Source organism: Rhinoderma darwinii, chromosome 6, assembly GCF_050947455.1.
Source record: "Rhinoderma darwinii isolate aRhiDar2 chromosome 6, aRhiDar2.hap1, whole genome shotgun sequence".
NCBI lineage: Eukaryota > Metazoa > Chordata > Amphibia > Anura > Rhinodermatidae > Rhinoderma > Rhinoderma darwinii.
This window is the reverse complement of record NC_134692.1, coordinates 97,724,745-97,736,752: the sequence shown is the minus strand read 5'-3', so window position 1 is coordinate 97,736,752 and position 12,008 is coordinate 97,724,745. Positions and strand designations below refer to the sequence as shown.

General features: G+C 46.2%; 1 protein-coding gene across 1 annotated transcript in view; it reads left to right on the top strand.

Annotated features, from left to right (window-relative positions):
• Positions 1-905: 905 nt before the first annotated feature.
• Positions 906-12,008, top strand: part of LOC142656614 (ectonucleotide pyrophosphatase/phosphodiesterase family member 7-like) — an 82,109-nt gene continuing 71,006 nt past the window's right edge. The window contains exon 1 of the mRNA XM_075831540.1: positions 906-1,158. Within this exon, the coding sequence (XP_075687655.1) occupies positions 906-1,158 (253 nt within the window). The remainder of the gene's footprint in view (positions 1,159-12,008) is intronic.

Sequence of the window (12,008 nt, the reverse complement as noted above, 5' to 3'; positions counted from 1 at the left end):
CCCCAAAAAAATCTGACCTATAGTTTGTCCTACAAAAGACATGTATCCCCTATCCACAGGATAGGGGATACATGTGTGATCGCTGGCAGCGATAGGGAGAACGGGGGACTGAAAGTCCCCCAATGTTCTCCATGACTAACCTCTGACTTCCGGCGTCTGCGCAGTTCAATAAAAATGAAAGGAGCGCTGGTCACGCATGCGCACAAGCACGACCGGCGCTCCATTCATTTCTACGGAGCTGCCGACACAGACCCCGGAAGTCCGAGGTTTGTGATGAGAACTTCAGGGGACTTGGTGTTGCTGCTGTGGTGTTGTGCCTTTGGTGGATGTGGTCTAGAGTGAGGTGGCTTAGTCTGTCAGGATAGGTGCTGTTGGTCTCATAGATCACTCTGTCTGCAGGTGCTGAGCTGCCACGCAGTGCTGCACCTAATAGTGTAGGGACGCACTTAATAGTGTAGGGACACACCTAAAAGTGGTAGTTGTGAAGTGGCAATTGGGCTTAAACTGTGTGATCAAGTGTGTGATATGCGGATCAAGTCTTTTTTTTTCTTCTGTTGGTGTTACCATTTAGAAAGGGTTTGTCCTTATGAGACAATTGATTTAATGAAGAATCAGAAATTCTCCAATTCTATATATGCACAAATAACATATATACTGTATATTTGTTTACGAGCATAGTTTACAATGCTGTACACTGAACAATGAATTAAAAGTTTTCTTCGTGTCAAATTCACAACTAGATAAGCAATACGGAAGATAAGGAAAATAAGTGAAAGAAGGTAAAATGCTTGGGCAGGTTCTTAAGTGAGCTTTGGCCTGATAAGTAATTGATAAGACATGGACATAAAGATTTCTCAGTGACAGTACAACAGATCGTGGCAGATCCTTACTGTCAATACAGCACAATGAAAACCTATAAGTCTATAATATTATTTTTTCTTTTTTTCACAATAATTTTCTGTAAGCCAATCTTCAAGGATGGGAAAAAAACACGTAATAAGTTGCTTGTGATCTCCTTTGATGGATTTCGATGGAATTATGATCAAGATGTTGATACTCCACTACTGGACTACTTGGCAGAGATTGGTGTAAAGGCAAAATATACTAGCCCACCTTTTGTAACAATGACATCCCCATCTCACTTCACTACAATCACTGGTAAGTCCCAAAACCCAATAGAGTTTTTTCTACTGTTGCTAAGCTTCACAAAATGTTCACCAATATATACTAACCTATACAATCCACAGGTCTTTATATACTTTAAATTTGTATGTTTGTACTTTAAGTAAAAATATTGTATGTGATGAGCCACGGTTTGCAGATTTTTAGATATGATGTAATATCCAGTAATGCATTTATATTGCAGGGTAATTTTATCAGATGACAGTATGCAAATATTTCCTTCCATATTAATACTAATTGGTTCCAGAGAATTAGTAACCAGTGATCACCTCTAAGCCTCACTGTGACCAGTATACTGTAGGTATTTAAAGAGCTCAGAGATTGCGTTCACCAGTAATAGGAGTATGTAACATACACAGCTGTAATATATAACGATATAGTATATGACAGTACGCTTATTTAGACATTATTTAGGCACATGAATCTCCAAAATGAGCTGACTAAAATCCAAACTGGTTTGGAGTGCATTTATTCAAGTTTTAATAGAATAAGGGATCCATAAAGGGAACCTGTCACCAGCATTTCACCTATTAAACAAGCAATACCTGGTGGTAGTGGGTGAAAAATCATTTCTATGTATATAACCTACAATTGTCTTCTAAGTTGGCTCTGTAGCTGTAGTATTCAGTTTTTTTGTATTCCCACGCCGTATGATAATGAGCATAAAAGAGTCATATTTTTGTTTGAAAAGAGTCAAATCTTTATTTGAAAAGTATCAAAATTTCATTCCTCAAGTCTTTCCGAGTTTACCCCGCCTCCTTACTTTTAATTGACAGCTCCTCACCTTCCCCCAGCACACAAAATCCTGCGCTTGTGCATTGATGTACTATTCTGGTGTGTGGCCACAAAGGGACACCGGATTATTACGATAAAAGTCGCAAAATGTTTGCAGACCGTTATTTACAGTCGGAGGAGTTTAGGAGAGGGGATAATGGCAATGAACTTTTGATAGCAGCGGCCAGTGAGGGATAAGTAAAGTTCAATAGGTGAAATGCTGGTGACAGGTTCCCTTTAAGAGAAAGGCAATTTTATAGAAGGCCACATTTGAAAGAAAATGAAAAAAAAAAATGCAAAGCAAGCGCTTGTATTTACCTTTGAATTCATTAAAGGGGTTTTCGCATTTTGGCCATTTATGGCATATCAACAAGATATGCCATACATGTCCGATAGATGCTAACTCCACTTGTGGGACCCACACATATCTCTAGAACGAGGCCCTTTTGAGCAACACTCTACCTTGTCTGGCTCTCCGTTTACTGTCTGACGAGGTGGTCGGGAGTACGGAAAAACCTGAGCTCGCTGAGTTTTGCTGTTTTCGTAACTCACATAGAAGTAAATGGTAGTTCCGGAAACAGCGTAGCACGGTAAGCTATGCTGTTTCCATAGCTTCCAATGTCCGAAAACAGTGTAGCTAGCCATGCTGCGCTATGTCCCTAACTCCCATTCTCTTCTTTAGGTGTTACATTGGAGCTTTACAATGTAGCAGAGGCCACCCTGACCTCAGACTCCGCGAGCTCAGCTGTTTCTATACTACCGACCACCTACGCAGACAGTGGCCGAAGAGCAGCGGGAGCGGGATAATGTAGGATGGAGGTCAGAGGGCCTCATTAGAGAGATAGCAACTATCGGACATTTATGGCATATTCTGTGGAAATGTCCAAGATTGGAAAAACCCTTTAAGGTGTCCATAGACAATAGATTGGCAGCTGCATTGCCTCAATAATATGCACTTTCTGCTCACCAATAGTAATCTGAATACTGAAGGGGAAGATGACCATAGACACTATGTGCTGCCATATGGTGCCACCGTACAGTGCTCTATAACTGAGATATTCTACCTAAGAAGCAGAGCTTTTACAGAAGAATACCTCCGTAATACACCTTCCAATGGGACATGGCACAAACTTAGGTAAGAACACTATATGTTTACAAATAAAATTGAAGGCATACTGGAGATACAGTAGGGCCCCATAGACTTCTATTTAAGAATTTACTGAAAGCCACATGCACGTAGAGTGCTAAAAACAATTATAGTAGGTAATAGTGTTTTCATTCTATAAACAAATCTCTGATGCTACATGGGATGCAGTATCTGAAAAATAACCTATGCTTGGAATTTTAATGAAACAGACTTTTATTAAAGATCAAAGTTCATGTAAATCTATATACCTAATAGGGTTGTCCCATCAGGACAATCTGTGATTATATATGTCCTTTGAATTGGTCACTGACCAACATGATAAGAGAATCACTGCGATCACTTGAGAGAAACAAACTCTAGCAGAGTTCTGATCTAGTCAGAAAAAGATACATTTAAGAATCGCAAGATATATAAACGTATTGAATTAGCAAACAGAATAGAGATGAGCAAAACATTAAACTGACCATTCAGCATGCTTTAATGGTGGAAAAAAAAAAAATCATGCTTCAAATTGCAAATTATAGATATAGTTTTTTTTTCTCTCTCTTAGGCCTCATGCACACAAACGTATTTTTGTCCTCCCGTAAATACTGGCATAAATACGGGTCCTTGGTCACACGTATTCGACCCGTATTACACCAGTATTTACGGACCCGTGCCCGTAAATACGGGTCCGGTGTCACCAGTATTCCACCCGTATTTACGGGCACACTTTCGCTGCAAAATTGCACTGCACTAATCAGCAGCCCTTCTCTCTATCAGTGCAGGATAAAGAGAAGGGACAGCCCTTTCCGCAGTAAAAGTAAAAGAAATTCATACTTACCTGGCCATTGTCTTGGTGACGCATCCCTCTTTCGACATCCAGCCCGACCTCCCTGGATGACGCTGAAGCCTGTGATTGGCTGCAGTGGTCACATGGGCTGAAACGTCATCCCAGGAGGCCGGACTGGAGGAAGAAGCAGGGAGTTCTGGGTAAGTATGAACGTCTTTTTTTTTTTACAGGTTGATCTATATTGTGATCAGTAGTTTCTGTCCAGGGTGCTGCAAGAGTTACTGCCGATTGTTTAACTCTTTCAGCACCCTGGACAGTGACTATTCTATGACGTGGCCTAGCAACGCTCCCGTAATTACGGATGCACACACGTAGTCACCCGTAATTACGGGAGCCCCATAGACTTCTATGGGCCTGCCCGTGCCGTAATTACGGCCTGAAATAGGATATGTTCTATATTTTTCAATGGCACGGGCACCTTCCCGTATGCATTACGGCGTTTTTACGTTCGTGTGCATGGGGCCTTAGTTTGTCTAAAGTAGGGGTTGGCAACCTATTGATCACCAACAGGTGCCGAATAGATCGCGGCAAGGAGTTCAATCAGCACTTTGGAATAAAGTTTATTCTGCAGTACTAACGGTACACTGCCTGGTTGCTATGGAGCCAGATGCTGCATACGTATGGATCTACACACTGACCCTACAGAAAAAGAGCTTGAGAAAAGGGCTCCCCTGCTGTAACATCAGCACGCATTACCCGGATCCATAGAAGCCTGCACTGCACTGAAGACAAGATGGTTCAGGAGTTAGGAGAGTATTGGATTTATTTTTTCCCCCTCTTTGGAACACCTAATTTTTGGGGCATTATTAGTAATGGGGGCCTAAATGAGAGCCCTATTACTAATGGCAGCACTCTAGGCCAGTATTATTATTATTTGGGGTACTATTACTAATAGGGGCACTCAGGGGGAACTGTGGGAAACAATATTACTAATGGGGGAACTCTGGGAACATTATTACAATTGAGGGTACTTTTACTGCTTTGGGGACTCTGGAGAAGTATTATTACAATTGAGGGCACTATGGTGGGCACATTATTATTATTATTATTATTATTTGGGGTCTATAACTAGTGGGGCACTCTGGGGGAGCATTATTACAATTGAGCGTAAAATTGGGGCACTGTTACTAATGGAGGCACTGTAGGGGAGCACTATGGCTAATGTGGGCACTGTAGGGGAGCATTATTACAATTGAGGACATCATGGGACCACTGTTATTAATCTTAGCAACTAATGTTTCTAATGAGGGCACCGTAGAGAAGTTTATCACTAATGAGGGATCTCCGGGGAGCATTATTACTATTGGGGGCACTCAGTTTTACAATTGAGGGTATTATGTGAGGCACTTTTACTAATGGAAGAAATGCAGGGGAGCACTATTAATAATGGGTGCACTGTGGTTGTAAAGGATCTGCCAGGCACTGCGGGGTTAACTCCCAGAACTAATCAGTCAGCACCTGAGAATACATCCCTGATACTGACTCCTGCTTCCACCATTCAGGCTGGCAGGCTTAGGAGTGGGAGAGCCTATCGTAACCTGGCCAGACTCAGCTAGCTCCCGCCCTCGGTCTATTTAAGCCTGCACTTCCTGTCCCTCGGTGCTTGTTATTGCTTTGGTTTCCTTCCTTGTGGTTCCTGGCCCAGCTACAGCTCCTGCTATTTTTGATCCTGCTCCATACCGACCCTGGCTTACCGACTACTCTTCTGCTTTTCGTTTTGTACCTCGCACACTCCTGGCTTGACTCGGCTCGTTCACCACTCTGGTTGCTCACGGTGTTGCCGTGGGCAACGGCCCCTTTTCCTTGCTTGTGTTCCTTGTATGTTTGTCGTGTTTGTCGTGCACTTACTGAGCGCAGGGACCGCCGCCCAGTTGTACCCCGTCGCCTAGGGCGGGTCGTTGCAAGTAGGCAGGGACAGAGTGGCGGGTAGATTAGGGCTCACTTGTCCGTCTCCCTACCCCCTGCCGTTACATAATAACAAGCCCATACCTAGTCTACCCCTGGTCCCTGACACCACTATGGATCCCCGTGAGACCCTGGCTCAGCAAATGCAGGGTCTCTCCCTACAGGTCCAGGCCCTGGCTCAGAGGGTCAACCAGCCTGATGCTACCCTGGTAGTTCCCCGCACCGCACCTCTTGAACCCCACCTCAAGTTGCCTGACCGGTTCTCAGGGGACCGGAGGACTTTTCTCTCCTTTCGGGAGAGTTGTAGGCTTTACTTTCGTTTAAAGCCTCATTCCTCAGGTTCTGAGAGCCAGCGGGTGGGTATAATTATGTCCCGGCTCCAGGAAGGGCCCCAAGAGTGGGCCTTCTCCTTGGCTCCTGACGCCCCCGAACTTTCCTCCGATGATTGTTTCTTTTCTGCTCTCGGACTTATTTATGACGAGACTGACAGGACTGCCTTTGCCGAGAGTCAGCTGGTGACCTTAAGTCAGGGTAAGAGACCTGTTGAGGAGTATTGCTCTGACTTTCGGAAGTGGTGCGTAGCTTCTCGGTGGAATGACCCTGCCTTAAGGTGCCAGTTTAGGTTGGGTCTGTCGAATGCCCTGAAAGACCTGCTAGTTAGCTATCCCTCTTGTGACTCCCTAGACCAGGTTATGGCTTTAGCGATACGACTTGACCGACGTCTCAGGGAACGACAACGTGAACGTTTATGTGTTTTCTCCTCCGACTCCCCCATGATGCCTCCCGAAGCTCCGTTGCTTCGTTCCTCCCCGAAAGATTCAGAGATACCTATGCAACTCGGGGGCCTCCGTGTCCCCCCAACAACGTAGAGAATTCCGCAGGAAGAATGGTCTCTGCTTCTACTGTGGGGACGACAAGCATCAAGTGAACAACTGTCCTAAGCGTAAGGTTGCAGCCAGAGAACTTCCGCGTCTAAGTGATCATCGGGGAGGTCACTTGGGCGCACAGGTATTTCCCGTAAATATGAAACGTACTAAGATCTTGCTTCCCTTTCAGGTCTCTTTTGGTGGTAGGTCTGCTACCGGCAGTGCTTTCGTGGATTCAGGGTCCTCTACTAATATCATGTCTGTGGAATTTGCTATGTCCCTTGCTATGCCTCTTATTGATTTGCCTAAACCTGTCCCGGTAGTGGGTATCGACGCCACTCCTCTTGCTAATGGTTATTTTACACAGCATACCCCTGTTTTTGAACTCCTTGTTGGCTCCATGCATTTGGAGCAATGCTCTGTACTGTTGATGCAGGGATTATCGTACGATTTGGTGCTAGGTCTTCCCTGGTTGCAGTTGCATAATCCTACGTTTGACTGGAATACTGGGGAGCTAACCAAATGGGGTATTGAATGTTGTACGTCATGTTTTTCTGTTAATTCTATTTCTCCCCCTAAGGAGGCGAATACGCTACCCGAGTTTGTTCAGGACTTCGCTGATGTTTTCTCTAGGGAGGCCTCCGAAGTGTTACCTCCTCATAGAGAATACGATTGCGCTATCGAATTGGTACCAGGAGCTAAGCTTCCTAAGGGTAGGATATTTAATCTTTCTTGTCCCGAACGTGAAGCTATGAGAGTGTATATCCAGGAATCCCTGGCCAAGGGTTACATTCGTCCCTCTTCTTCTCCGGTAGGTGCTGGCTTCTTCTTCGTGGGGAAGAAGGATGGTGGTCTTAGGCCATGCATTGACTACCGTAGCCTGAATAAGGTCACGGTAAGGAACCAGTATCCCCTTCCTTTGATTCCAGATCTCTTTAATCAGGTTCAGGGGGCCCAATGGTTTTCTAAATTGGATCTACGGGGGGCGTATAACCTTATTCGCATCAAAGAGGGGGATGAGTGGAAGACTGCGTTTAACACGCCCGAAGGCCATTTCGAATACCTAGTCATGCCCTTTGGGTTGTGTAATGCCCCTGCGGTCTTCCAGAATTTCATAAATGAGATTTTGAGAAATTACCTGGGGATTTTTCTGGTAGTGTACCTTGATGACATACTGGTGTTTTCCAAGGACTGGTCCTCGCACGTGGAGCATGTCAGGAAGGTGCTCCAGGTCCTTCGGGAAAATAAACTGTTTGCCAAAACCGAAAAATGTGTGTTTGGGGTACAGGAGATTCCATTTTTGGGTCAAATCCTCACTCCTCATGAATTCCGCATGGACCCCGCCAAGGTTCAGGCTGTGGCGGAATGGGTCCAACCTGCCTCCCTGAAGGCGTTACAGTGTTTTTTGGGATTTGCTAATTATTACAGGAGATTTATTGCTAACTTCTCGGTCATCGCTAAGCCCCTTACGGACCTCACTCGCAAAGATGCTGATCTCCTCCACTGGCCTCCTGAGGCTGTCCAGGCTTTTGAGGTCCTTAAGAAGTGCTTTGTCTCGGCCCCAGTGCTGGTTCAGCCCAACCAAATGGAGCCATTTATCGTGGAAGTTGACGCATCTGAGGTGGGAGTGGGGGCTGTCTTGTCCCAGGGTACCAGGTCCCTCACCCATCTCCGCCCCTGTGCCTACTTCTCCAGGAAGTTTTCGCCAACTGAAAGTAACTATGATATTGGCAACCGCGAACTCTTAGCCATTAAATGGGCATTTGAAGAGTGGCGCCACTTCCTGGAGGGGGCTAGGCACCAGGTAACGGTCCTTACCGACCACAAGAATCTGGTGTTCCTAGAATCTGCCCGGAGGCTAAACCCGAGACAAGCTCGATGGGCGTTATTTTTTACCAGATTCAATTTTTTGGTTACCTATAGGGCTGGGTCTAAAAATATTAAGGCTGATGCACTGTCGCGTAGCTTCATGGCCAGCCCTCCTTCGGAGGAAGATCCTGCTTGTATTTTGCCTCCAGGTATAATCATTTCCTCGATCGATTCTGATTTAGTCTCTGAAATTGCTGCTGATCAAGGTGCAGCTCCCGGGAACCTTCCTGAGAACAAGCTGTTTGTTCCCCTGCAATTCCGGCTAAGGGTACTTAGGGAAAATCATGACTCCGCACTATCTGGCCATCCAGGCATCCTGGGTACCAAACACCTCATTACCAGAAATTATTGGTGGCCTGGGTTGCCTAAAGACGTTAAGGCCTACGTCGCCGCTTGTGAGGTTTGTGCTAGGTCCAAGACTCCCAGGTCCCGACCAGCGGGCTTACTGCGTTCGTTGCCCATTCCCCAGAGACCTTGGACACATATCTCCATGGATTTTATCACCGATTTGCCTCCATCCCAAGGCAAGTCGGTGGTGTGGGTGGTGGTGGACCGCTTCAGTAAGATGTGCCACTTTGTGCCCCTCAAGAAACTACCCAACGCCAAAACGTTGGCTACCTTGTTTGTCAAACACATCCTGCGTCTCCATGGGGTCCCTGTCAATATTGTTTCGGACAGAGGGGTACAATTTGTTTCATTGTTTTGGAGAGCCTTCTGTATGAAGTTGGGGATTGATCTGTCCTTCTCCTCTGCCTTCCATCCTGAAACCAATGGCCAAACGGAGAGGACTAATCAGTCCCTAGAACAATACTTAAGGTGTTTTGTCTCTGACTGTCAATTTGATTGGGTCTCTTTCATTCCCCTCGCCGAATTTTCCCTTAATAACCGGGTCAGTAACTCGTCTGGGGTCTCTCCTTTTTTTTGTAATTTTGGGTTTAATCCACGGTTCTCCTCCGTTTCACCTGGTAGTTCCAACAATCCTGAGGTAGAGGTCGTTCATCGGGAACTGTGCACAGTCTGGGCCCAGGTTCAGAAAAACCTAGAGGTGTCCCAGAGCGTACAAAAAACTCAGGCTGATAAAAAACGTTCTGCTAACCCCCTGTTTATGGTCGGGGATCTGGTGTGGTTGTCGTCTAGGAACTTGCGTCTCAAGGTTCCGTCCAAGAAGTTTGCTCCCCGGTTTATTGGGCCGTATAAGGTCATTGAGGTCCTCAATCCTGTCTCCTTCCGGCTGGAGTTACCCCCGTCTTTTCGGATACACGACGTGTTTCATGCCTCCCTCCTCAAACGCTGCTCCCCGTCCTTGGCTCCCTCGAGGAGACCTCCTGTTCCCATCCTCACCCCGGAGGGGGTGGAATTCGAGGTGGCCAGGATTGTGGACAGCAAGATGGTCCAAGGCTCCCTCCAGTACCTGGTCCATTGGAGAGGATACGGGCCCGAGGAGAGGACTTGGGTACCCGCCCGGGATGTTCACGCTGGGGTATTGGTCAGGAGGTTCCACCTGCGTTTCCCCAGTAAGCCAGGTCCACTTAGAAAGGGTCCGGTGGCCCCTCATAAAAGGGGGGGTACTGTAAAGGATCTGCCAGGCACTGCGGGGTTAACTCCCAGAACTAATCAGTCAGCACCTGAGAATACATCCCTGAGACTGACTCCTGCTTCCACCATTCAGGCTGGCAGGCTTAGGAGTGGGAGAGCCTATCGTAACCTGGCCAGACTCAGCTAGCTCCCGCCCTCGGTCTATTTAAGCCTGCACTTCCTGTCCCTCGGTGCTTGTTATTGCTTTGGTTTCCTTCCTTGTGGTTCCTGGCCCAGCTACAGCTCCTGCTATTTTTGATCCTGCTCCATACCGACCCTGGCTTACCGACTACTCTTCTGCTTTTCGTTTTGCACCTCGCACACTCCTGGCTTGACTCGGCTCGTTCACCACTCTGGTTGCTCACGGTGTTGCCGTGGGCAACGGCCCCTTTTCCTTGCTTGTGTTCCTTGTATGTTTGTCGTGTTTGTCGTGCACTTACTGAGCGCAGGGACCGCCGCCCAGTTGTACCCCGTCGCCTAGGGCGGGTCGTTGCAAGTAGGCAGGGACAGAGTGGCGGGTAGATTAGGGCTCACTTGTCCGTCTCCCTACCCCCTGCCGTTACAGTGGTGGTGCATTATTACAATTGAGAAACCTATGGGGCACTGTTACTAAAAGGGGAATTGTGGGGCACACTATTACGAATGGGGGCACTGTGGGGGTGCATTATTACAATTGAGGGCTCTAGGGGGCTCTGTTACTAATGGGACAGTTTCGGCAGCACTATTACTAATGAGGGCACACTATTTCTGTCAGGGTCACAACCTACTTGCCAAAATAATTTTTTGGGGCCATTAGTGGGCATTATTACTGTCAGGGACTATTTGCTGGGCACAATTATTTCTGAGGGCACTATGTGTGTCACTGATTATTGTTGGGGGCACACTTGGTGTGGTACAACTATTTTCATCTTTATAGCACTAGTATTTCTGTAGTATGTTATTGAGTCCACTGAGTCCACTGGGCAGTACAGCAAGCACTGTATCAGGGGTAGCAACAGAATGAAACTGTTAGGGCACCAAGATGGGAAGTTTGTGTTGACAAGGTGGGGAGGATGATGGAAAAGTGAGGAACCAAAAGATGTCTGGGCAGCAAACTCTGCAGGGACGAGTCGTGGCTAGAAGTGTTCATGTCGATCTAGGCTGGATGGAGAAGATGGCAAAAGAGAACCTCTACATAAGAGTAGATGTCACCTGTGACTCACTAGATGTTGTGTATTCTGCCTGTGGCTTCATCTGATCAGTGCTGCATTCTCCTTTATAGTCTGTAGCATTCAATTTTATTAAAAAGGTAACATCCATGCATAGACAGTGTCTTTTAAGACCCTAGCAACACCCCCTGATAACTTACATAATTCCCCCCATGGGCCTGTCTCAACTCGATACCAAGTAGATCTCAAGACTCTCTCAAGTTATAATAGTAAAACTCCACCACGCTAAGGTTGCCTACCCCTCTAGATGTTCACATTCAGCAATTTTGTTGCAGAAATTTTAGAAAATTCCTAAATTCATCTGAGTATATTGTGCAGCATGGATTTCTGAAAACCTCATTCAGATAAATGTAACAGTCGCAGTAATTTCTGCAACATATCTGTAGTGATAATGTGAGATTTTAATTATCGGGATATTAAATGGTGTCATGGTTCTGTTTCAACTGCAAAGGGGAGGGTTGCAGGAGAATTTTATGGCCCAGTTTGTGGAAGACCCGACTAGAGGGGAAGCTCTGTTGGATCTGGTCATTTCTAATAATGCAGAGCTTGTTGGGAATGTCACTGTTCATGAAAACCTCGGTAACTGTGATCATAATATAGTTATATTTTACATATACTGTAAAAAACAAACACAGGCTGGGAGGGCAAAA